Genomic DNA, 26,588 nt, shown 5'->3' with positions numbered 1-26,588 from the left:
TAGTTAGGGGGTGGAGGAGGAGGGGAGGGAGTGGGAACTGGAATTGACATGAAAACCATCTTGTTTCTAATTCAAATAAAAAAATAGCTGTGTCTAGACTTCTAGAAAGAACTCCCCTCCAACATCAGAAGCAGTAGTAGGTAGGAGTCTTCAGACATGGCATTCCATTTCCTTTGTGCAAACAATTTATAAAATGCCAACACACACATGATTACCTTGTCAGAACCTCTAGCCATGCTTCCATATATGACTAACCTGTGGTCTAGGGGATACATAAGGCTAAGACTGATGCATATAAAATTATTCTGGAATCATAATATACTCATTCAGTTTGTTTTTATCTGTATACTAAGGATATTAGTAGTTGAAATTTGCCTTCATAACCAGGAATCATAGTAGACATAAATCTTCATGTAGGAAAATTATTTGAAAAACTTGCACCCCAATATTTTTAAATAAATCACTTATTGGATATACATATAATATATAACATATTATAGCTTGGTCCTATCAGCTCTATTACCCAAAAAGTAGCAGCCTCATATTAAGTGAGCAATAGAATTGATATTTGAATCCAAAATATGACCTACTAGCTAAACTAATCATTTTAAACTGTAGAATCAAGTATCTTAATATTAACTATTTAAATCATTCATATCCAATATATGATTAATAAGTACTTATCTAATCAAATTTGGATCATTTGTTTTGAAGCAAATCATATAACTGAAAAACCAATGTGATCATTAGAATGATCCATCAATATTGTCAAATTCTTTTAAATCTTGATTGATTTAATTATAAATTTAGATGGAATATTTTAAGAGACTAGTGATGACCAATTTAATATTTGTCACTTCTTTATAGCAAGGTTTTAATTACTAGATACCTTTTTTAATGATTCATGGAAATTTATCACCCCAACATATAGTCTAGAAAGTATTATAAAGTAGATGATTTAAACAGATTCAGAACACAATAATAACAGAAAGATGAACTTCTTTCAGATCCTCCCTTTCTTCCCTACCCATCCAAAGTTGTGTCCTCTTTTTTTTAAATCCATCAAGTCCAGTTAGTTCTGGCCATTTGTTCTTGGATCTATGGCCTTCCTATGAGAGTGTGGTCAACCTATCAGGAAAACTGGCTGTTCCCAACAATAGCTATCAATTGCCAATAGTTTACTGGCTTCATGCCTATCTCCCTTCTCCATGCTTGGATTTGGTCTGGCTTGAGCTTGAACAACTCTTGGGCATGCTGTCAGAACCAAAACTGTGAGCACTTTTGTGTGGCCACCCTGCTGTGTCTGGAAGACAGTGTTTCTTTATAGTCATCCATCACATCTGGCTCTTACACACGTTCCTCCCCCTTCTTCAGCAATGATATGAAAACCTTTGGAAGAAGGGGTATGATGTAGATGCCCTATTTAGGATTTAGCATCCTTCAGTCTCTTATTCTATATATCTTTGGCCAGTTGTGGGTCTCCATGTTAACTAACATCTAGCATAAATACAAGTTTGTCTGATGAGGGTTGAGAATGCATTAATCTATGGGTATAATGATAAGTCATTAGGAGTCAGTTCAATACTATGAAGGATAGAAATCTTAAGGCCAGAAGAAAGTACCAATATGCTTGCTGTTTTGAGTAAGTGGCTATATGCACAAATTACGTATCAATGCCTATATCACTGGCAAAGTGCATATCCAATGGTAATTTCATAATATTAAACCACTTAGTGGCATCATAAACACATTAGTTTGTGTGAACACATCATATAATGTTCGGAAAAACAAAATCAACTGATGATGTATTTCTCAAAGTATATCACACTCCAGATTTCCAACTCGTAAGTCAGAGGAACACTGAAGTGTAAGAGCTCAGGGGGATGCAGAAGTAGTCTACCTTCCCTCCATTTGTAGAATTATCCAGTGCTTGGCTTGGTGGTGGTACAAGCCTGTAATCTCAGCACTTGGTCAGTCAAAGCAGGAGGATAACAAGTTCAAAGCTAACCTGAGCTGCATACATGACCTTGTCTCAAAAATAAGAGTAAGGAGAAGGGAGAAAGGAAAGAAAAGAAAGGCTATGTTTAAGGAACAAACTCATGCTACCTTTATATGGATCATCAACAGGTTTCTATTCACAGTTTGAACAAATGCTGTTTATCCATAGACAACCACTGCTATGGTTTGGCTGGACCTGCTCTTATTGGGAGCTAAATAGAAAATACATAAGTACATTTAAGTGCTTTTGGTCCAGAATATATTTATCTGGACAATAACATAACAATTCCTCAGCATCTTTAACTTACAAACCACCACAATTGTTGCCAGCTACACATTAGACAGATTAATATCTAGAATACATAAAGAATTACAAAATTAAACAATTTATCCAATTCAATCAATAAATGCACTAATGGACTGAATAGACAGATACTTCTCAACAGAAAAAATACAAATGGCCAATAAATATTTTTTAAAGTGTTTGACATTCTTAGCCTTCAAATTAAAACTACTTTGAGATTCCATCTCACCCCAGTCTATCACTAAGAAGACAAATAACAACAAATACTTGTCAGGGGATGGGAAGGAGGGATCCTTATTCACTGCTGGTGTAATTGCATAGCCACTATCAAAATCAGCTTGGGGGCTCATCAAGAAGCTAAACATAGAACTACCATATGAGATAAGCCTATACCTCCTGAGAGCTACCAAAAGATTCTAAACCAAAATACCACAGGGACACTTGCACATCCATGTTGGCTGCAGCACTAGTCACAATAGCCAGAAATGGAACTAGCCTGCATGCCCATCTACAGATGAATGGCTAAAGAAAACAAAGTTACATATATACAGTGAAACTTTCAGTCTTAAAGAAAATGAAGTCAAGACATTTGCAGGGAAATAGATGGAACCCTGGGTCAGTATTTTAAGCGAATTAAGTCAGACTCAGAAGATACCGTATGGTTTCCCTCAGTGCAGAATCAAGATTTAAATGTATGTGACAGGGGATGGAGGTTGGGGGCCAGTAAATGAAAAGAGGGGGGTGAATCTGGAGGAAGGCAATGGAATTCCTGTGACAAGAAAGCAGAAGGAGCCAGGCTGTGGTGGCGCACACCTTTAATCCCAGCACTGAGGAGGCAGAGGCAGGTGGATCTCCATGAGTTCAAAGCCAGCCTGGTCTACAGAGTAAGTTCCGGGACAGCCAGGGCTATACAGAGAAAGAAAACAAGAGGAAAGCAATTTCTGGGGGAAAGGGACAGCAAGAATAATGAGAGAGGACTGAGTGAGAATGAATTATAATGACATATATATCTTAAAATGCCCAAACCTGTTGCATTATTTGCTAACTTCAAAAATAAAATATAGCAAAATAGAGAACCAACTCAAAACTAAACTAGGTTTTTCCATTTCTTAATATCAAAGGAATTTCTTGTTGCTAACTTTGCTTTAAAACTGTTATTAGTAGCATTTCCTTATTCCCCACATCCTGCTTGTATAAGTGACCTTTTCAGTTTCTGGCCTATGTTCCAGCTTGTCTTGAACTACTTCTCAGGATACAGGTGTTAATTATAAAATAAGTGACAAAGCTATTTACATACAACAGTAAATACAATTTGTGTCCCCCCAGTTAAACTGGCTTTCCCGCTGACTAGGATTCCAGCTCTTTTTCAAATGACAGTAAATTTGCTTTTGAAGTAAACAGGCTTAGGAGCTCTTTCAGTGTCACAGCACTGTCCTCATTAAAGATTAGAACTGCTAATTGACTAAACAACCCAAATGCATTCATGTCCTCACTATGGAATTACCACAAACTGCAGAGTTGAAGACAACAAAGAGAGCTATGTACTCTCCCACCAGGCTGAATGCACTGGGAAGGAATCCTCCCTAGACTGTTCTCAGCTTCTAATGGTTGCTGTCAGTCCTCCACATCCACAGTGGTTTGAATGTGGAGCGTCCCCTATAACATATGTGAACATATGTGAACACTGGGCATCCAGTGGACAGGATTCTTTCAGAAGGTTGTGTGACCCTTAGAGAATCAAGCCTCACTAGAAAACGTGGGTCACTGGGAAGTGGGACTTGGGACTCTGACGCCTTCATCGGACTACTTACTGTCCAGGCTCTGCTTTCTGACTGCGGATCCAATGTCCTCATCCACACTCTGAACAGGATAAAGAAGGCCACAGTCCTCATAGCACACCCTTGCCCACAGAACTGAAATGAACTCATTAAAAAATGTATGAAAGCCTCTAATTCTGTTCTTGATCTTGCTTTCTTTCCTTCTTATCATGAGGATACGACCTGGGGCCTCACACAATACTAAGCATACATGCTACATTGAGCAATACTCCCCTGCCTTCCAAGATTTTTCTCAAATGACACATACACATGTCTAAATGGAGTGCCCCTCAAATTTAAATGCACACATGAACTCCTTGGGAATTCTGATAAAATGCAAGTCCTGCAGTCAGGTGTGGCAGCATATACCTGCAATCCCAGCATGGAAGGCTGAGTCAAGATGGTCACAAATTCAAGGTCAGCCTGGGCTACATGGTCAGATTCTATTTCAAAAATAAACAGAAGAAAATTTAGGTTCTAGGATGGGTTTGTAGCTCAGTGGTTAATGCTTGCCTGACATGGGCCTTAGGTACAATTCTCAGTGACTTTTTTAAGCAGGGATTTGGGGATGAAGCCTGCTAGCAATGATGCAGCTAGTTCAGAAATATCATCTCACACACACACACACACACACACACACACACACACACACACACACACACACACAGTGATTCAGAAAACTGTCAGTAGGAAGATGTTAATGGGAAGAGCCATTTGAGATCTGTTTTAATAAGCCTACTTTAGTATCTGGAGTCTTGAGATTTAAGATGCTATTGTGGCTTCTATTTTAAAGTCTGAGTTTACAAATAGAATTAAAAGGTATGTCCAAAAGATGCTTATGCTGGTGGGGCACAGGGGGGAGGGTAGTGAACTGGTAAAACACTTGCCTTACAAGCACAACAGCCTGAGCTTGAGCCCCAGAACTCACATAGAAAAGTTGGCTTGGTGGGTGTGGTGGGTGTGACTTGTAATCTCAGGGCTGAGGAAGGAGATCCCTGTGACTAGGTGGCCAACCAGTCTAGACTCATTGGTGACTTTTAGACCACTGAAGGACCATGATCCCCAAAACAAAGTGGACAATAATATCCACCTCTGGCCTTCACACAAACCACAAATCCATCTGCACACACAAATAGTATAGTTATACAAATAGTATAACTAAATACATAAATAAGAAAAAGGATTAAAAAATCTCTTTCGATAAAGTATTTTATTTTATGATAAAGTTTTAAAAAAAAACATATGTTTTAAGGGGCAAGGCCTTCAGTAGTCCTCAGAAGGGAATCTAGGGGTGACACTATGCTTAGAATGAATCTATGTGACTATATACTTTGTCCATGTAAGAATGTAATGAGATCCCTCTATTCGTAGTAAATACAGATGTACTAAGTACAGAAGTGTTGGAACACATTCAGATCATGGGTCTCCAACTGTTGCTGCTGAAGCAAATCAAACAAGTCCCAGTGAAAAGTCTTTTTTTTTTTTATGTTCAATCTCATGCTTGGAAGAACACTAGTCATTCTTGCATCAGAAGTGAAAAAAAAAAAAAAACATCCAAGAAATACATCTGCTTCTGGGGCCGGGATACCACACAGTAGCCTCCCTAATAGATAGTGATGAGCCAGGCCCAACTGGGTTTGGCTCCCATCTAACTTCTCCCTTGGCAGTGGTGCTCAGTTCCACCATGGCCCCAGCTCATCTTGTTTGCTGGCATTCCATAATGTGGTCTTAATGATGTTGACCCCAAAAGTACTTTTCAGAGGACTTTGCCACAGAGATTTATTAAGAGGGAAGATGATTGCATTTCAGCTTTTGCTTTTTCTTCCTGTGAAGCTGTTGGGATGCAGTCATGAGCAATGAGGATAATGGAAGAAATAAATCCTCGCAATTCTGTGCTAATGGTGATTGATGAGCTGATGAGAGTGAGTAGGTACCCAAGGAACAAAGCCAGATTTTAATGGCACTTTAATTCTGGAAATTTAGAAGACTTCCTTGCAGAAACTACAAGTCAGAATGGAAGAAGTCATTCAACAAACAAGAACGCTTTCAGGGAACGAGAAGTATAAATTGGTCCTGCAACTAGCCTTTACCCTGTGTGACTTGAGCATGTATACGCTTAGGATAACATTTTTATCTAAGAAAGCAGTTCTGGTAAATAACACAGTATGTGTTTCATAAGTTATTCATATGCCCAATGAATGCTTTAACTCTATCAGAAAATGTTCCCCTTTACAAAGCCTAAAGTTCCAAGTAGACTAGTTTCTTACTATGAAGAAGCATCTTTTAAGATAAGTCATGGTTAACGCCAAGGATGACTCTATCATCCTCTTGTAATATAATGATGAAGACAAAGATGAAGATGATGAAGCTCCTGTCAGAGCTTCTCAGTCTCCCTGACAAACTTAGTGAGAAGCTGGGGAGCCCTGGGCTCCTCCATCCCTGTAACAAGTAAGAGTGAAAGTAAGATGCCTCTGGAGAAATGGTCTTACCATCTGCCCACTGTCGAGCAGATGTGGAAGCTGCTCTCTGGGCATCACTTGTGTCCCTGACCTGACCCGTGTGTTGTAGCCATCAATCTGTTCACCCTACAAATCTAGATGCCACTGCCTTGTTTGAAATCCTTTGGTGGCATTTACTCCTTATAGAGGGATCCTCGAGCTTTGATAGGCGTCAGCATCACTGGGCTGAGTGGCAAAAACAAATGAACAAAAACACAGACTGCTGGGAGTCTCCCCAGTTTTATTCCATAATAATTAAATAGGGTCTGGGAACTCAAATTTCCAGCAGCTTAGGACATCACACTCCATGTCCCTGATCTAATAGTGCTGAACCAGGGAAACAGGTCTACAGAAGGAAGATCAGCATACTTGCATTCTTTATGTCACATGCCCTTCACAATTTGCCTGAACTCCCAGAAGTACCCAGCAAAGATTCACTGTAGAACTTTCTGTTTCCAAGGGATTTCAGGGGTATGTTTTGTTCAAATGAAGGAAGGATCAGTCACATAGAATATCCAAACTGGTATCCTCTGGAGTTACACAGTGCACAGTCTATATACCCTGTGTGTAGCAGCCATAAATTCTCCCCCACACATGCTTTTTAGGGATTCCTCAAGTCACACAATATTACTTAGAATTTTATGAGCAAGCCCTACTTTGAGGAGCCTCAAAGCCATTGTCCCCTCCTCTCAGCCTGCCTTGAATTTACTTTCCTTTTTGAGTGGAAATGTCTGCTTATCTGTCCTTCAAGGCTTCCCTCTCAAAATTACTTGTGATTAGAATTGTAGTTAGGTCAAAGAAAACATCATTCCAACACAAAAAGGAAGAATATAACAAAATCTGGATAGAAATGTAAATAGGCAGAAATGCCCAATCTTCTTGTTGGAAAATAAAACATTCAAAATATGTTCTTATTCCTCAATTTCCATGAGTTATCTCTTTAAAGAACTGGGAAGCTGGTAATAGTGAGAAAAGTAAAGAAGGCTTCTGTCTATTGTCTTTATTTTGTCCTAGGTCTTCAAGTATCTGAGATGTTATATTCTTCAATGGGATATACATAATCCTTTAATTTTTACTTTTACACATTTTCAATACTTTTTATGATCACACAGGACAACAATTGGCATAGAGCTATACCAAAACATGTATAAAAGTGTTATAAGACAAAGAGTAATGTGACCCCTGGGAAGTCAACCCCATGTCAGAGCAAGCCCCACTCCTAAGATTAGTTGAGCAATACAACTTGACTGGATGGAGGGAAAGGAAAACTCAAAGTTGGGTTTGAAGGGAGGAAGGAGTGGAGAATGTGGTTATAGGAGGAGTTGAGGAAGAAAATGTTTAAAACATAATGTATGAAATTTTCTAAGAATTAATAAAATATTATTAAAGGTAAAATAAAATATATATATGCAAATCTGTTTTTAATACATAACCTGTGTCATTCATTACTCTCAGTGGCTTAATATCTTTTTTCTCATTTTTTATTGTTATTATTTTTAAATGAGTAACAAGCTTGCTTCACATGTCAATTCCAGCTCCTTCTCCCTCCCCTCCTCCCCCGCCCCCCACTAACCTCCCAAGTCCCCACCCCATTCCCCCTCTGCTCCCCAGGAAGGGTGAGACCCTCCATGGGGGATCTCCAAAGCCTGTCATATCATCCCAGGCAGGGCCTAGGTCCTCTCCAATGTGTCCAGACTGAGAACGCTTCCCTCCATGTGGAATGGGCTCCCAAAGTCCATTTGTGTGTCAGGGATAAATACTGGTCTACTACACGGAGCCCTATAGATTGCCAAGGCCTCCTCACTGACACCCATGTTCAAGGGGTCTGGATCAGTCCCATGCTGGCCCCTCAGCCATGCGTAATATCTTTTGCACAAGCCCGAATCATACAGATGTATTCATGCAACTACCATTGTGTGAACAGATAAAATTACAAGAAAATTCATAAAAATGAGACATAGAATGAATACAGCACTTTTTTTTAGGCAAGTCTATCCTTCCATGAAGGTGATGATGTCTGAAAACAGTATCAATTCAAGAACAGAGTTCCTAAAGAAAAGGGGTTTTTTTAAAAAGGAAAGGCAATCTTCTTAGTGTAATTGAAGAAGAAAAGGATTAATAAAAAGTATAGTTCTTAAAACTAGGAAAGGATTATGTTGTTGAACTTGGAGCACTGCTCTGTTATCTCAAAGTGGACCATTTCAAACAGGAATTTCTATTTAAGGAAGTAAATGATTGATAGCAATTCAAAATTTTAGACTGACTTTGGATTTTGAAGGAGCCGATTAAAATGTTAAAACCTCTGTCATAGTTAGAAAACATTTGACTTTCTTCCATTGCTTATTTATGTTTGCTTGTTTGTTTACTATGTTGCATGACCCTACTACTTCAGCTTCTACAGTTCTAGAACTATAGGTGTTCATACCATTCTTGGTTAGAAAATTCTTAATTTCTTCAAGGGCCCATTCTCATTTCTCCAGTTCTGTGGATCCTTCTCTTTCTTCATATGGAGAATATAAAATTGGGGTGGGAGTTGACTCCTTTATCAAAATGCATTCATTATCAAAATGCTTGCTCTGTTAGACACTGTATTTTCCACAGAAAATTTGTAATAATTGTCAAAAGCCTAAAACCTTGTTTGAGAAACAAAATTATCTCCTATGTGCTTGTCAAATGACTGACTATTCGGGAAGCTGTAAGGCTGTGTGGGTATAAGGGAAGATGAATAAAACTCAGGTAAACTTGAGCTGAACTTGAGCTGAAGACAGGAAGGCAAAAGACAACTTAGGGAAGAGTCCACTGATGGCAGAACCAAGATTCCAGAGAATGAGTTTGCTGTTGCTTGTCACAGAGAACCACCATTGCACACCTACATCCCAGCCACTTCTAGTCTCTAGCCAACTTCTAGTCTCTCAGTTCCATCTTCTGTATGCCCAACAGCAAAACCATCTGGTTAGGGCTGGAGAGATGGCTCAGCTCTTGAAGAGGATCCAAGTTGAATTCCTGGCACCTGTGTCAGGTAGCTCATGGTGCCTATCATTCCAGCTCTAGGGGATCTGATTCCCACTTCTGACCTCCTCAGACACCTGCACTCACATGTACAAACCCAAACACAGAGATGCTTGTATAAACACAATTAAAAATTAGACATACTGGAGCAGAGATCACTTCCAGATCAGCATGCCTGATCAAATACAGAACACTTTCTTAAATTTGAAATTCATACAAACATCTAATGTATTTTCAGTACATCCCAGATAAACATTTGATTTAAATTCAACTAAAATATTCTGTATTTTTATTTCTTAAATCTGGCTACTCTGAAAGAAAAAAAAAGTAGCTCTTCAAGTATAAGAAAGGCTGCAAAAGGAGAATTTGCAAGTTCAAGTCAGTGCAGAAAGAAATTAATGCTCCATGTAAATCTTCAAAAGGATGTCTGTAAATGGGAGTTACTGTCCTGCTCAGTCCTAAAGCTATTTAGTCCCAAATAAACACACAGAGGCATATTAAACTGGTGGTGGCTAAGGCTTCTTACTGACTATCTCTCTCTCAGTTATTAACCCATTTCTATTAATCTGTGTATCTCCACATGGTCTTGGCTTATCAGTGATTCCCAGGCCTCTTGCTTCCTCGGCAGCTACATGGCATCTCCCTGACTCCATCTACTACCTTTCCCTATCCCTTTTTGGATTTCCTGCCTGGCTAAATCCTGCCTGTCCAGGTGCTGAAACAACTTTATTCATCAACCAATAAGAGAAACATATATTCACAGCATACAGAAGGACATCCCCAATCAGATGTCTACCCCCATCTTCTGAGCTGGCTAGGAAACTGGGAGTGGGGGCCATGTTAGAAGGTTTGTAGCTGTTAGGAAAAGCCCAGCTTCGGAAAGCCTTGGTCATTATCACCAAAAATCCAAAAACCTACCATTTCCTGGCTTTCCTAGATATGCTATGTACTTGAACGTGGTCCTTTGTAGGATAGAAGGGGCATCTAGGCTTTGCTCCTCAGTCATGTATTACTCCCAGCCCTGCCTACTGCCAGCCACTTATTACACTCCCTCAATCTTAGTTTCTTTGGGGTTCCCATTTTTCTCCCAGCTTGATTTTTATAATATACAATTTCTAAGCAGGCGAGCTTGATTAAAAACATGTTGGAAGGACATGTTCCCCTGGACCTCTTCTTGCATCTTTCTCCACACCCTATTATTCCTTTGCTGAGGCGGGGGGAGGGGTTTAAACTTTCATGGAGACTATGGGATAGTCCAGCAGCAGGGGTCTTGCCTAATACATGCAATTCTCTGGGTTGTCTCCAGCACGGTGACAAAAACAAGCAAACTTAATTAGTTAGATATTCATGGAGACCAGCAATCAACAGGAAGGGTCCATGACTCTGATCAGAAAGAGCTAGCAGAGGAGATGCCTGTGTTCTGCCAGGCAAGGCTAGTCTCCATTTTTACTCTTGGGCTCCTAAAGGCTTCCCCGAGAAGCAGTTACCAAGGAAAGGACTGCCTAATCATGGGAGTGAGTGTAAGACTCAATTAATCTCCTATGCTTGTAGAAATTCTAAGAATAATATGGAATTCCACTTGTCAGCCTTCACCTAATGACTCGATTTATAAAATGGAATCCATTCAGATGCAGAAACATATCATGGATAATGAAACTAACTTATTTCTGAAGACATCAACAAAATAGCAAAACAGTGTCTTTGGTCATAAAATAGCCAAACTCGTCTCTCAGAAAATTAAGGTGAGGGTTGCTCCTCACACCCCTCTTATCCCCATACAGAAAGCATTGTGTGCATGGACAATCCACAATCCTTCATTCAATCAGTCCACAAACTGCAAGAAAATTGAATTCTGGGGTCACACAATCACTAGGACCATCATAACCTTGCAATCAATTGAATTTTATCGTGATGTTTGTTTTTTTCTTTTAGTCATGTGATGTTAGAGAATAAAGAGTCATGCCTGTATGTGAAAATCGGCTGAGAGAACTTAAGCCTGGAGCCTCTTTTGTTCTGGGAGAGCCAAGGGAACTAGAAGAAGGGGGCAGTTAGCCAGACTGTAGCCTTTAGCCTCAGAAAGGTGGGCACCATGTGGTTCAAAGAAAATGAAAGGCTGGAACTGAAAGTATCCACATGACTCCTCCTTCAGTGGAAATCAAACCGGTTACTTTTAGCTCAGCTATTCCCAGTAGTCATTTGGGTAGTAGATACAGGAGATGGGTGCATGGAAATCATAATATTCTTACCAAATCCTTGCCTCTTCTTTCAACAAGTGGGTTGGCACTTGGCTGATAGGCTCAAAACACCCCTGTTCTGAAAGTGGAAAATTATTCATGCTTCTAAGAATGCTTTTTGCAGCCCTCTTCCTTCCTGTCATTTTAAACAACTTATCCCTGTCGTTCCTCTCCACATTGTTTTCCACAGCACATCCAAAGCATAGATTATGCCTCACTAGGAACATAAAGCCAGAGCGATGCATAACAGTTCAGAACATTTAACCTACTTCACTCACCTGCTGACATGTGTTTATGGGAAGAAAGGCAGAGTCAGGGCAGAGAGAGGCAATACAAATGGAGCATTCCATGTCAAGCAGAGAATTTCTGTCTATTTGTGTGACAGACTGAAGATCAGGGAATACACAGCAGACGAACACATGTGAGGAACAGGCTTCAGAACTAGCTGCGTGTTTTAAGATATGAGGCAGCTGAAGCAACCTCTGTCAAACTGCAACAATGGTCATGTATGTGGTTTAGTCAGAAGGAAAATGAGATACAAACCACTGCTTAGGCCAAGGAATATGATTGAAAGTGCTGAAAATATGAATAGGAATCTGGTTATGGTGCTCCACATCTATAATACCAACACTTGCAATGCAGAGTCAGGAGGATTGGTAATTATAGGCCAGCCCGGGCTACAAAAAGAAGGTCTGGAATCATATTTAAAAGGGAGATATTGCTCAGTTGGTATAGAACTTGGCCTAGCATCCACAGGACATCCAACCCCAGCAACACATAAACAAGGCAGGGCAGAGCAAAGCAATAATCCCAGCACTTATAAAGTTTAGACAGAAGGAACAGAAGGTCGAGATCATCTTCATCTACATAGATTGAGGTCACCCTGGACTACCTCAGACCTGCTGTCAAAAACAAAGAATGGTGGGGAAGGATCTCGAGCATTCTTTGCACTCACTACACTGTTTTACCAAATGTTTTCTTCATGATCCAGTCAATGATCCTAGGAAGCAGGTGAAGCATCTCATTGTGAGATGAGACTGGTTTGTCTTTATACCTGACAGAGCCATGTATCTTAATTCCTTGCCCTGTATTTCACTCTACAAGACATCCACATTATCTACAAATAAGAACAAGTTGGTGCAACTAAGGCAAGTTTTGGGCTGCCATGCATACTAGAACAAACAGAAATCCATGTAGCCAACTTTGAGTGCCTACTTATGGAAATATGGGAACCCTGTCTGTAACTGCATGTCATGCTATAGTGCCTGTATCAAAGTGAAGGACAGGAAAAGTCACCCTGGTGGTTCAAGAGAGAGAAAAGTCACCCAGAAAGATTATGTGTTCCCTGTAACTAAATGCTTGCAAGACATACAGTGCAATATTTTTCAAAGCATTCTCTTTAAAAAAATTTTCTTAAGCAACAGAACTTAATTTTGTCCATTGAACCAAACAAATTTCAGGGTCATTTAGGACTTGTCTTTGGTTGTAATAAGAAAAATGGTAAAGCAAAACATAGAATGTTAGTTAGTTCACATTCATATTAGTGAGAAAGAGAAGTCAAATCTCCAAGAAAGGTGGACCAGCATCACATAGATAGTTTCATGGAATAGCCACTTCCTTTGCCACTTACAAATATAAGTCTACTTGATAAAACTGAGAGAAACAGTTTGGCTCTGCTAGCTCTGGAGGCCAATTAAAAGTAACAGGGCTTAAAAGTCTGAGTCAGTCATGTCCTGACTTATTCATGGATATAAGCAAAACAATACACGTGTCGTTAGGGTTCTTTGTACTTAGTGTACATACCCATGTTTAGAAGTTTATCCTATAGCTGTGAGCAAACTTCCACCACAAAAGTCAGTTTGGGTATATATGGAGTAATTTATTTGAAGAGCTGTCCTTCTGAGAGAACTCCAAGTTTTCACGGGATATTTCAAATAAGCCATTCCTCCAAACCGAAAGCAAATGGGTTCTAACACATTGAATTTCAACATGAAATAGAAAATAATTCACTTTAGCACCTTTGGTTTTCTTAATATACATGTGGGGTTGCCAAGAAATTCGATGTTTGGTTTTTCGCTATAATAATTCTCTTTCTTCAAGAATGTACTATGGGCCATTTCATGCAACTGCTAACTTTGCAAGTGTTAAACGGAGCCATCTTTATTAGGTTGCAACCATCTAAACTATAGACTGCATTAACATTACACATCAATTTGGTGTTAAAAAATATTATTTGTCCAAAGGTTGGAAGATGGGGTCTAGGGGTGTGGCTCAGTAGCACAGCACATTCCTAGCATGTGTGAGATACTGGGCTTGGTTCCTGGCACCATACATTTTTTAAATTAACTTTTATTTGAATTATAAACAATCTTATTTTACATACCAATCCCAGTTCCCTCTCCCTCCCGTCCTCCCATTCTCCCTACCACCCTCCATCCCACCCCCATCCACTCCTCAGGGAGGGTGAGGCCTCCCATGGGGGGGGTCATCAAAGTCTGTCACATCATTTGGGGCAGGATCGAGGCCCCCGGGCCCCTGTGTATCTAGACTGAGACAGTCTCCCTCAGTAGGGAATGGGCTCCAAAAAGCCAGTTCATGCACTAGTGATAAATACTTGTTCCACCGCCAGAGGCCCCATAGACTGCCCAGAGGGCCTGGTTCTGTCTTATGCAGGTTCCCCAGCTGTCAGATTGGGATCTGTGTGCTCCCACTTGCTCAGGTTAGATGTTTCAATAGGTTTCCCCAGCATGGTCTTGACCCCTTTGCTCATCACTCCTCCCTCTCTAAAATTGGATTCCTGGAGTTCTGCTCAGTGCTTAGCTGTGAATCTCTCCTTCTGCTTACATAAGCTACTGGGTGAAGGTTCTATGATGGTATTCAAAGTAGTCATCAATCTCATTATAGGGGAAGGGCATTTAAGGTAGCCTCTCCAAGAGTTTAAAAGTAATAAGATGGATTCATTTGCATTTCTGCTTTTCTTCTTTCCCTCTGAACTAACAAATATCAGTAAAATACATCAGAAATGGTCATGGGAAGAGATTTATTGTGGGAAATCTAGAATATGGATATTTGTACAAGAATGATAGAAGAAATCCCAATATTAAAATGGCCAGAGATGGATACAGAGGCACATGTCTGTGGGAATGAGAGGCAGGAAGTTCAAAAGTATGAAAACAACTTGGGTTATACAGTGAATTCAAGGCAGCATCTGCTACATACTGGGACCCTGTCTTTAAAAGAAAAAAAGTATGTTAATAAGAGTGTAGCCTCCTAGGAACTATAGACCTGGATTCTTATGTTAGAGCAAAAGATCAGGTAAGGGGTAACCAGTGACTTCAGAAAAGGAATAGTTTAGGTATTGTCCTGTCATTGACCAATGAAGGAAGAGATTCAAGGTGAACCTTCTTAACTTGTCTCTAATGAAACATCTGTTATCCACAGACTCATCTAAATGAACATTCTTAAAGTGTTTCTACTTCAGCCTCCATAAGTCTCTTAGGATAGATGAAAACAAATGGTCCTATTGGGATTCACCGATCCACCTTTAAAAAATATTTAATTAATGCATTTATTTATATTGAAAATTCATACAGTATATTTTGAACATAGTTTTCCCTTCCCCATCTCTTCCTAGATCCTCCTCACCTCACCACATATCCAACTACATGTCTTCTTTCTATCTCGGTCTTTAGAAAAAAGGCAAGCAAAACAAACCAGAAACAAAAGAGCAAAAAATACAAGAACCACACACATAAACATAAAAACACAAAACTGAAAACTATAGTACACAAACAAAATTCCAGTGGGATAAAAAATGCCCAAAAAGTCCCAATATGAGACAAAAAAATCTGCAAAAACACCAATGAATTCATGTTGTGCTGGGCGTGAGGGTGGTCCTTAAGTGTGGCTTATATACCCAGTGAGGTTGATTACTCCTTTGAAAATGGTTGTCAATCGAAGATAACATCTTAGTTAGGAATGGGAGCTCATGTCCACTTCCCCTTGTCAATTCTGGTATCCCTTTTTGGCTTGAACCTTTGCAGGCCCTGTGCAGGCTACTACATTCTCGGTGAGATCAGGCGTGTGCCAGTTATGTTGTGTTTGGAAGACACTGTTTTCTTGGCCTCATCTATCCCCTCTATATTCATTTTTATTTATGTACATGTGTGCATACATGTGGGAGGGAAACCCACAGAAGCCAGATGGGAGTATCAGGTCTTCTGGATATGTAGCTAGAAGTGGAGTTATAGATAAGTGTGAACACCTGATGTGAGAGCTGGGAATGAAACTCAAGTCTTGAGCAAGAACAGGAGTGTTCTTAACCACTGAGCCATATCTCCAGGCCAACTGCCCTACCTTTTTAATAGAAAATTCTGAAGTACACTCAAGAAACAAAATGTAACTTGATTCTAGGGGAAAGGAAAAACAAAACCCTACTAACAGAGTACCATTCTTGGAGTTGAAGAACACACATCTTTATTTAGTCTCCATAAGACATTCTGAAATGCCTTATGCTCTTATGTTTTTCTTTATTGCAAGTGAAGAGTAAAATTGGGGACTGAAGAACAGAAAGAGAAACAATAAAAGATATAAATGAAGCCTATGAGTAAGGAAGAGAAGGAGAATAACCCAAAAGCAGAGTAGCTTACAGACATAAAGGGAAGAAACCACAAGCTAGAAAGATGGATCAGTGGGTAAAAGTACTTGGCATGCCAGCATAAGGACCCGAATTCACATTTGCAGAAGCCATGTGGAATCTGGGTGCCCAGAACAAGCATCTGTAATCCCAGCACTCCTACAGGGTGATGGGGAGCAGAGACAGGACTCCCTCAAGATCTCTCAGCCAGATAGTCTAATGTACACAGCAGAAAATCAACAAAAAGACCCAAAGCAAGAAATATGGAAGGTGAGGGTGGACATCTATGGTTGTTCTCTGACCACCACATATGGACTTTAGCAAATGGGCACCTTAACACACACCACACACACATGCAGTGAGGAGGGGTGTAACACTAATAAATAAGTGACGCAGAGACTGATATTGGGGTTCAAGCTTCAAGCTGAATATCAGAAAAGCAGAGCAGCTGGCCACCAGCTTCTTACCTCTACCTCAGGCTGAATGAGCTGACCCTGTCTCCACAAGCTCTCACCAAGCCTCAGACTATAACCTTTCCTCAGAATGGCTGGAGAATGAATGTCTATCTTCAGTGTGGCAGGAGAATGAATCCTCTACTGAGAGCTTGCTTCTGTCTTATATACTTGCCTAATGTTGGAATTAAAGGTGTGAGCTATAATTTTTGAACTCACAGAGATCCGTCTATCTCTTAATCCTGAGTCCTGGGATTAAAGGTGTGTACCACCACCTCCTAGCTTCTGGATGCTAGGATTAAAGGTGTGTGCCTGGCTTCTATGACTTATGGCTGACTTTGCTTTCGGATTCCTCAGACAAGGTTTAATAAATCATAAACAATATATCACTACAGGGGGGAGAGAAAGAATTCAGAAGTCCTAACACACTAAGTTTTCACAATCTAGTAAGTATTGAGCTATGGCCTCAAGACCTTTAAGCATTGTGCTTTAAAATTTTAACTAGATGCTGAGTCTTTATGTAAAACAGTCACTATCTGGTTCTCAGAGTGAGGTACAAAACCTGTTACTAATAACACCTGTCAAGGTTAGAGGGCATCTGTTTTTGGGATTACTTCTTCATGCTGGGCTTTCCTTCGTTCAAGGTCATAGATAAAGGTCAGACCAAACCAAGCTGGTTCAAACTAAGCAAAGAGTGTTTCCTACTCCACCAAGACTTATGTGCTCTGTGTGTACAGATTTTTCTAAGCAAAGAAGTACAACCTGAATTGCTCTCTAACTTTAATCTTTGATATACCCCCATGAGTCTAGTGCACTGAGTTAGAACTAGGAAATCCCCCCTTTGCATTGTCTATATTTTGTATGAATTTACAGATTTCCCACATGCCCTTTATTGATCTTTGTGTTGCTACACTGAAGTCCTAGGTCAACAATCTAGATCTCTTTTTTCATCTACTTAGCAATGACTGCATACTGTGCAATTGTTACAGAAACCATGAAGTAGCTATGAACAGTGCAAGCATTCCACATACTTGTAAACCAAAACACAGAAGGTTACATAATCTGACCAAGGTCTCACAGAAAGTGGCAAGCCAGTATCAGAACTTAGACTGCAGACTCCAAAATTCAGTCACAAGATCATCTTCTTACTTCTTTCTGATGCCATACTCTTCCTTGCTTTTGTTCTGCCCTTTTCCCAGCCTGGAGAATCTGCCTGTCCTGTAATGACATCTGTCTGGTCTTCATAGTCTTCATGAAAACTCTCTTCCTGAATGAAATTAGCCCAAAGTCTTCTTCACCCAAGTGATATTGGCTAGAAATCTGCACTCCAGACAAAGGCTACCCCAACTTGCTTCTCATGTTAATGCTGGCCACATGAGAAGTATATGTTCTTATAAGGAGTACTGTCTGGCCTCTCCTCTTCACATCTGGGTTCTGCATTAGTATGCATAGCTGTAGAGTAAAGCTTTGAGATTCTCTATCAAGCTTATGTAGCATGTAATATAATTCACACAAGCAAATACAAACCAGGTGGTTAAGAAAGCCAAAGTTCAGCTAACTAAGAAGGAAGAGATTACCACCCCCAAGAAAGTGTGCCAACTATATGGAGTCCTCATCCAAATGATTGTTAACACACACAAATGTGCCTCAGACAGTGGCAAGTAGGGAGAACTCCGGTATAGTCAAATTGCTAAAATCAAAATGTGCATGAGGCTGTTAAGCAAAATTAACTCACAAAGTATTTGTATTCTTAAGCGAGCTCTAGGCTGTAAAGTGACCTTCGTAAAACCTTTCTGGAATAACTGAGAACATTCTCTCATTCAGAGAACCACCGATGCATGTGTGGTTGCCAGAGAAACAAAGAGGATTTGCTAATGTGGACCTCCTTCTCCTTTCCAGATCCTGGCCATCGTGTCTATCCTGTTCATCGTACTTTCCACCATTGCTCTGTCTCTCAACACACTTCCGGAGCTGCAGGAAAATGATGAATTTGGGCAACCCAGTGACAACCGCAAGTTGGCACACGTGGAGGCTGTGTGCATTGCTTGGTTTACCATGGAGTACCTTTTACGATTCCTGTCATCACCAAATAAATGGAAATTCTTTAAAGGCCCACTGAATGTCATTGACCTTCTGGCTATCTTACCATATTATGTCACCATCTTTCTCACAGAGTCCAACAAAAGTGTGCTGCAATTCCAGAACGTGAGGCGTGTGGTCCAGATCTTCCGAATCATGCGCATCCTCAGGATCCTGAAACTCGCCAGACACTCAACTGGCCTGCAGTCTCTGGGCTTCACCCTCAGGCGGAGTTACAATGAGTTGGGCTTATTAATATTATTTCTGGCTATGGGGATAATGATATTTTCCAGCTTGGTGTTTTTTGCTGAGAAAGATGAAGATGCTACCAAATTCACTAGTATCCCTGCATCATTTTGGTGGGCCACCATCACCATGACCACTGTGGGCTATGGTGACATTTACCCTAAAACGCTGTTAGGGAAAATTGTGGGTGGCCTCTGCTGTATTGCAGGCGTCCTGGTAATTGCCCTTCCTATACCCATCATAGTGAACAATTTTTCTGAGTTCTATAAGGAGCAAAAACGTCAGGAAAAAGCTATTAAAAGGAGAGAGGCTCTTGAAAGAGCCAAAAGGAATGGCAGCATCGTTTCTATGAACTTAAAAGATGCCTTTGCTCGAAGTATGGAGCTGATAGACGTGGCTGTGGAGAAGGCCGGAGAGTCAGCCAATACCAAGGAATCGGTGGATGATAATCACCTGTCTCCAAGCCGGTGGAAGTGGGCCAGGAAAGCTCTGTCGGAAACAAGCTCCAATAAGTCTTATGAGAATAAGTACCAGGAGGTTAGCCAAAAAGACTCCCACGAACAGCTGAACAACACTTCTTCCTCCAGCCCACAGCATCTGAGTGCCCAGAAACTGGAGATGCTATACAATGAAATCACCAAGACACAGCCTCATGCCCACCCAAACCCAGACTGCCAAGAACAGCCCGAGAGGCCATCTGCGTACGAGGAGGAGATAGAAATGGAAGAGGTGGTCTGCCCACAGGAGCAGCTGGCTGTGGCACAGACCGAGGTCATCGTGGACATGAAGAGCACCTCCAGCATTGACAGCTTCACCAGCTGTGCCACTGACTTCACAGAGACCGAGAGATCACCCCTGCCACCACCCTCTGCCTCTCATTTGCAGATGAAGTTCCCCACTGACCTCCCAGGAACAGATGAGCACCAAAGAGTCAGGGGGCTTCCATTTCTTACGCTAAGTAGAGATAAGGGGCCTGCTGCCAGAGAGGCCACACTGGATTATGCCCCAGTTGATAAAACTGTGAGCCTGGAAGCTGGGACTTCCCATGGTCCTCTGCAACCTGACAGTGCCACTGACAGCCCTAAGAGCTCGCTGAAAGGGAGCAACCCCCTCAAGTCCAGATCCCTCAAAGTGAACTTTCAGGAAAACAGAGGCAGTGCACCTCAGACCCCACCCAGCACAGCCAGGCCACTGCCAGTAACGACAGCAGACTTTCCGCTCACCACCCCTCAGCACATCAGTACCATCCTTCTAGAAGAAGCCCTCCCCCAGGGAGAGAGACCCTTGTTGGGTGCTGATGTTTCAGCACACTGTCAGGGACCTTCCAAAGGGTTATCCCCTCGATTTCCCAAGCAAAAACTATTTCCTTTCTCTTCTAGAGAAAGAAGGAGCTTCACTGAAATAGACACTGGAGAAGACGAAGACTTCTTGGACCTCCATAGGTCAAGACCAGACATGCAAGCAGACTCCAATCCCAACTGCTTAGCAGATAAGCCTGGCGATGCCAGAGACCCTTTAAGAGAAGAGGGTTGTATGGGCTCTTCCTCCCCTCAAAACACAGACCACAACTGTAGGCAAGACATTTACCAGGCTGTGGGTGAAGTCAAAAAGGACAGTAGTCAAGAAGGGTACAAGATGGAGAACCACTTGTTTGCCCCAGAAATTCATTCCAACCCAGGAGACACGGGTTACTGTCCCACTCGTGAGACCAGCATGTGACTAGTTATAAAAGCAATAAAATATTGTTTCTTAAAAATGCGATTAATAATGCCGCGAACTAAAATATGGGAAACCCCTCCCCCAAAAAAACAGTGCATAAGATGTTATTTTTGCATGGCATGAACAGTTTAGTTTAAGTACTGTTTAGATAAAGAGTCAAGACTGCATTTTGTAACGAACAGAATCGAGTCACGGACAGCGAGCAAATAAAGAGCTCTGTTAGGAACCAGTGATCTGCAATGTCTGACATTTCTGACCCTTTCATTTCGAACTGGAGGCAGATTTTCTGGTTTTAAGTTTTAAATTATCATGAATTTTAGGATTTGCACATGAAGGGAAGAAATGTCATTAAATGTGTTCATGCTTAAGGGGAGGAAGGTGCTTTGAGCTTGCAAAATGCATAACTTTGTAAATAGGCCTGGATGCAGAAGTGTCAAGAACATGTGAATACAAGTTTCTGAGACACAGGTACTTCCTTCCTAGCTACTACCTGGAGGGACTGTCCAGACTTCCTGTTGCAAACTTGCAACCTCTTCCTAGCCCACTCTGTGCATCTTGCTTTGGATTATAAAGCTCTTATGTTTGTTTAAAGGAATAAGTATTTTTATTTATTTGGGATATAATTCAGAGGGTATGTTTATATGTATTTTTATTTATTTGGAATAAAATTCAGAGGGCATTTTTTTCTTTTTTGCTTTTGCTTTTGCTGTTGCATTTGTGGTGTTATTTATGAATCATGGAAATTAATAAGATTTAATGACCAGATATCAAGTATTTGGAATTTAAGCTTGAACTTTTGCCTATAAATTAAATACCATGTCATAGGCTATTACAGAAATTCATTTTCATAAACTTGAAAATGTATAGAGGGTTCTATCATAAAATTTTTTAAAAAATTAAATTAGTATCCCACATTTGGAAATCATCTTGAAAATGATTTCTTTTGGCACTGCATACATAGCTGTATTCTCCTCTGGTGTCCAACATACAAGTTAAGATCTGTTAAAATGGAAATTCCACAAAATGACTCTTAGCAAAATGAAAGTAGAGCCCCCTTAACTGACAGAGGAGCTACTGTGCTAGGATTCCAGGTCTGGAAATGCAGCACTAAATACTTAGGGTGACACTGCCAGTCTTAGAAGGATGTTGTTCTTGCAGACACTGACTCCTCCCCATGCATGGCAAGAGCACTCTCAGGAGATGCAGCTACTGGACAGGCTCTCTCAAGTTTCCAACCGCAGAATCCCCAGGAAGAGGTCAGGTCTTCCCTGCTGAAGGTCACTTCTGGCACTTGCTTACAGAACACACTGAAGACAAAGGCATTGGGCACTGGAGGTTGCCCTTGGACTCACCTTGCTTGTGGAAATGAAGGCTCTAGTTACCAACGAGCAGCTACCAGTCATGCAGTCTCTGGAATGACTCTACAACCTCTTGTGAGTTGTATCCAAATAAAAACAAAGACCAAATTATTCCAAGGCCCCCTTAAGATTTCAAATTAATGATTTCTGGTGTCCTGGAAATTCTCAGGTTTTGCCTTAGCTAAAATGCATTTTGTGCATGTGTACATAAAGTTCAGGGAATTGGGAAAACTGACAGGACAAACTAAAAAGCAAAACTTGTTATTTAAGGGGAAAAAGATCTAAATTTTTTTCTTTTTTTAAAAAGGAAAACCATTCAAGAAGAAGAGCCCAATATTTAGAATCTAAGTCTTTAATATTTCTTAGCTAATAGCTTCTGGTCATTAAATCTCAGATATGAAAATAAATTTTGATTTTTGTTAAAATCCACATGATCCTGATGCTAAAACTAATTTAAAATATTTATTTTATCCCACTGTGCTTAGAATTTCTTAATGGTTTTCATGTTTGTTTCAGAACATAGCCTTTAAGAGTTTATAGTCATTAATCATTGATACTTTTATTATACATACTTCTTTTAGTGTCTAAAGACTACATGTTGGTCAGTTTTTGTAAATCTAGAGTATTTGAATTTTCTATATATAGTTTTTCAAAATCAAGCAGGTATATCTATTGTTAGATGAATAGCAAATAAGTTAGGAAGATCATTTCCTTCATACAGCTTCATGAAGCAGTTATTTTCTAATGTCTCCTATAGTGAATCTCTATTTTTTTTATTCATCTGGCTTCATAAGTGGACTTATTGCCCCACCATATGACCAATGTCCCACTCTCTGTGTGTCTGTCAGGCCTTTTACTGAGAACCCCCTTCCATAACACTTAGGTTCAGGACCCTTATCTAATCTAAAGTCTCTGTGGTTTTCCCTAGAAACATTTTTCCTAGAGTCTCTCCCTGTCATTCTAATGGTTTGTTAGGAAGATTTCTGTTTGTTTTGTTTTTAAGTTTCCAAGAATTTAAAAAAATCCCTTGGAAATCTCATCTTTTGAGTCCTCTTAGCTCCTCTGATAGAAAGTCTTCAGCTAAGAGAAACAACAGAAAAATTTCTACCGGGAGATCTTTGACTTTGCTGTTTCACATGGAGGTTATCTCCCAGAGTGCACCTGTGAAGTCTTTCTAAACTTCAGCAGATGGCATCCAACTCAGAGGAGAATGTGTGTGTCTGGAAAGACCTGGATACATCTATCAAGTGTTGAATTCTTTCAGATCTTATGTTCTACATTAAAAGTTCATGTCCATGCTACAACTTACCCCATGATATATCTGTTTCAGTATTGTTTTACTCATCAACAGTATAACTGGCAATCTTACGACTTCAAATACCTCTTTCCTATCCCTTAGAAAACACCACCAACACTTAGAAAGGACTGCCTGAATGGGCTATTGGAAGGTTGTACTTCTAAGAGTACATTTCACCATTAGCTAGCTCAGTGGTCAGGAAGAAATGCCAATGAAAAAGACTATTTGAATGGCCTCAAGACAGCATGGTCTCTCAAATAGCTTAGGTGTTGCTCCTGGCTCTCTTAACCATCGAAAATTGACACAAGATGTTTTTATCTCAAAGATAAGAGCATAGACATGAGTGCGCATTGAGTTCTGGGATGGAGATCAAAAAGAGACCTGCCTAGCATGCATGGCACCCTGTTTAATCCCCAACACTGCAGGAGACAAAAGAACAGGGGAAGAAAGAAAGAAATGCCTTGAGTAGGTCCACACATATACCTAGTGGTTCCATGAAATTGACCTAATTGTTCTCTAATCATTCCTCTAGAAATTCCCTCACTCTGACACAGCCAACTGCTTTGAAGTAAGGTGTGATCAAGCACTACCATGATGAGACTAGATCTGGTAGCAAAGAGATATGTGTCCAGTATCTGTTCCATATTCTCTTGATAACATTCTTACTCTCATGCTGGCCATGAAAATTTAACTATTTTTTCTTCAAATTAGAAAGGTAGTAAAAAAAAAAAAAGGTTTAGGCATGTAGGCTACTTCATAGTTCCTTCTCTCTCAACAGCTTTCAGAATTATCAGTAAAGGACAAGAGAAGTCTGTTCTTTGTCGGGTCCCGCACAGGTCACTGGTAAGTGGTAGACACTGACCTCAGGCACATCATCTGATTTTAAGTCTGGCATCCTAATATACCACTAGAAAGGTATTCAACCAGTTTCTCCTATCAATGTGTAAAATTATGTAAATAAACAGGAACCATATTTATAACATGAAGGGATTTTTTTTTAAGTTGCAAAAAAAATCTGTGGAGTGGTAAGGGCCTAATAATTGTGATGAACCAAGTTAGGCACTTATATTTGCCAGTTGGGAATTATGGCCATATTATAGATGCCCCTTAGCTAAGAAGAAAGCCCCATGTTTGCAATGTGATATGTCACACACATGAGGCAGAAGGATGCAGAAAGCAGTTGATCTTCTTAACCAAAAGCAGACAGAACTAAAATCACCTCCAATCTAAATTAAATCACATCATTTGTTGAATTCAGTCACTGTGTTGCTGTTTACTCATCCAGATGATACTAGATGGACCCTCCCTCTTCCATGCCTATCATAGTAGCCTGAGCAAGGATACAACTCTCAGCCCCACACAGCTTTCTGCCACTTTCGGCTACATCACTGATATGAAGGTAAAGATACTTGGGGTTACTGCCAAAAGATCACCAATCAGGCTAAAAAAAAAAAAAATCACTCAGTGATCTCATCAGAGATCTATAGAACATAAATAAATTATATTACTTTCCCAAAGTACCATTTTCCTAAGAAATAAATGAATTGTATAAAGCCCAACTTGTAATTATGCTTGAATCATCTTTAGTTTTCATACTTGAAATAACAAATTGTTGATCTGATTGAGTGAGGTCGTGAACCATCATTGTTATCTGGTATATTAAAAAATAATATTTTATGGTTGGGACTGTACCTCTGCAGTAGAGCACTTGCCTGCATGAGGCCCTTAGTTCGATCCCCAGTACCAAAACAACAAAAAAAAATTTTAATTAGATATATTTCTTATCAAAATAGCTAATAATAATCTATCACAAGTAACTAGGGCAAAATTTAATACTAGTGGGAAAGGATTGAAAAAATTTACATTGATGAACAAATTTAAAGATGGAGCATTTTAGTGTTTTTCTTCTCTTGGCAACATTACAGGAATATAACAGGAATATAATTCTCTACTTAATCCTCTAAATTCGTAACATTCAAAAGTCCCTTGACTTGACTCAAAGAATCTAATCACTAGGTCCATGGAGATTTGAAAGTATATTGGTTATTTTGCCACTGCAATCTCTTCCTCAAAGTAACACAATAAATAAATAAATAAATAAATAAATAAATAAATAAATAAATAAATAAATAAAAGAAAACACATAAGAGAAAAGAGAAATGGATTTGGTGTAGCACCTGGGAGGTTGAAACAGGAAGACTGGGCGTTTAAACACAGTTGTTGCTACATAGTGAACTTCAGATTAGCCTGGCTAATCTAGGGAGACCTTATCCCAAAAGGAGGAGGAGGAAGAAGAGGAAGAGGAGGAAGGGCAGCATCAGCAGCCCAACATGGTAGTGCGCACCTGAGTCCCTCCACTCATGAGTTCAATATCAGCCTGGTCTACAAATCAAATTTCAGTCCAGCCAGAGCTACACAGTGAGATGTTGTCTTTAAAGAGAGAGATAGATGGAGAGAGAAAGGAAAGAAAACAAAAAGAAACTATGAGATGAAAATATTTCAAGGCCAGTTTTTGCTAAGAAGAGGAAGGCCTTGACTCAGCAGTTCTGGTGAACAGCCTGTACACACTTGGTGAACACTGTGACTTGAGGCAATCCTTTGGTGGTTTCAACAGTCATTTCTTCCACTTGCCTTTGTAAAATAACCTGATTCAATTCCATGAGTCCTTACTTGCCACTGTCATTAAAGTGCATTATCTCCCTTAGTAAGTCTAAAAGGTTATTTTATAGAGAGAAAAAAATATAGAGAGAAAGGGGTATAAGTCATTTCAAAGCCAGAAAAAGACAAAAATACAAAAGATTTTTAAAATGTAAGGAATTAGTGTGTTCTTAATTTGTTATACATACCTGCAGAAATGTTGTACTTATGCAAATACACATGTATGAAATTTAGATACTTAGGAGATACATGAAGAAGAGAATCAGGCCATAGTTCCAACTTT

At 40.0% G+C, this 26,588-nt stretch overlaps 1 protein-coding gene across 1 annotated transcript in view; it reads left to right on the top strand.

The window, feature by feature from the left end:
• The window catches only part of Kcnb2 (potassium voltage-gated channel subfamily B member 2), a 381,513-nt gene extending 360,521 nt beyond the window's left edge, over window positions 1-20,992 (top strand). Inside the window, exon 2 of the mRNA XM_035439006.1 lies at window positions 18,848-20,992. Coding sequence (XP_035294897.1) covers window positions 18,848-20,992 — 2,145 coding nt within the window. The remainder of the gene's footprint in view (window positions 1-18,847) is intronic.
• The last annotated feature ends 5,596 nt before the right edge of the window (window positions 20,993-26,588 follow it).

The sequence above is a fragment of the Cricetulus griseus genome, chromosome 2, assembly GCF_003668045.3.
Source record: "Cricetulus griseus strain 17A/GY chromosome 2, alternate assembly CriGri-PICRH-1.0, whole genome shotgun sequence".
NCBI classification, from domain to species: domain Eukaryota; kingdom Metazoa; phylum Chordata; class Mammalia; order Rodentia; family Cricetidae; genus Cricetulus; species Cricetulus griseus.
This window is presented reverse-complemented; position numbering and strand designations above follow the sequence as displayed.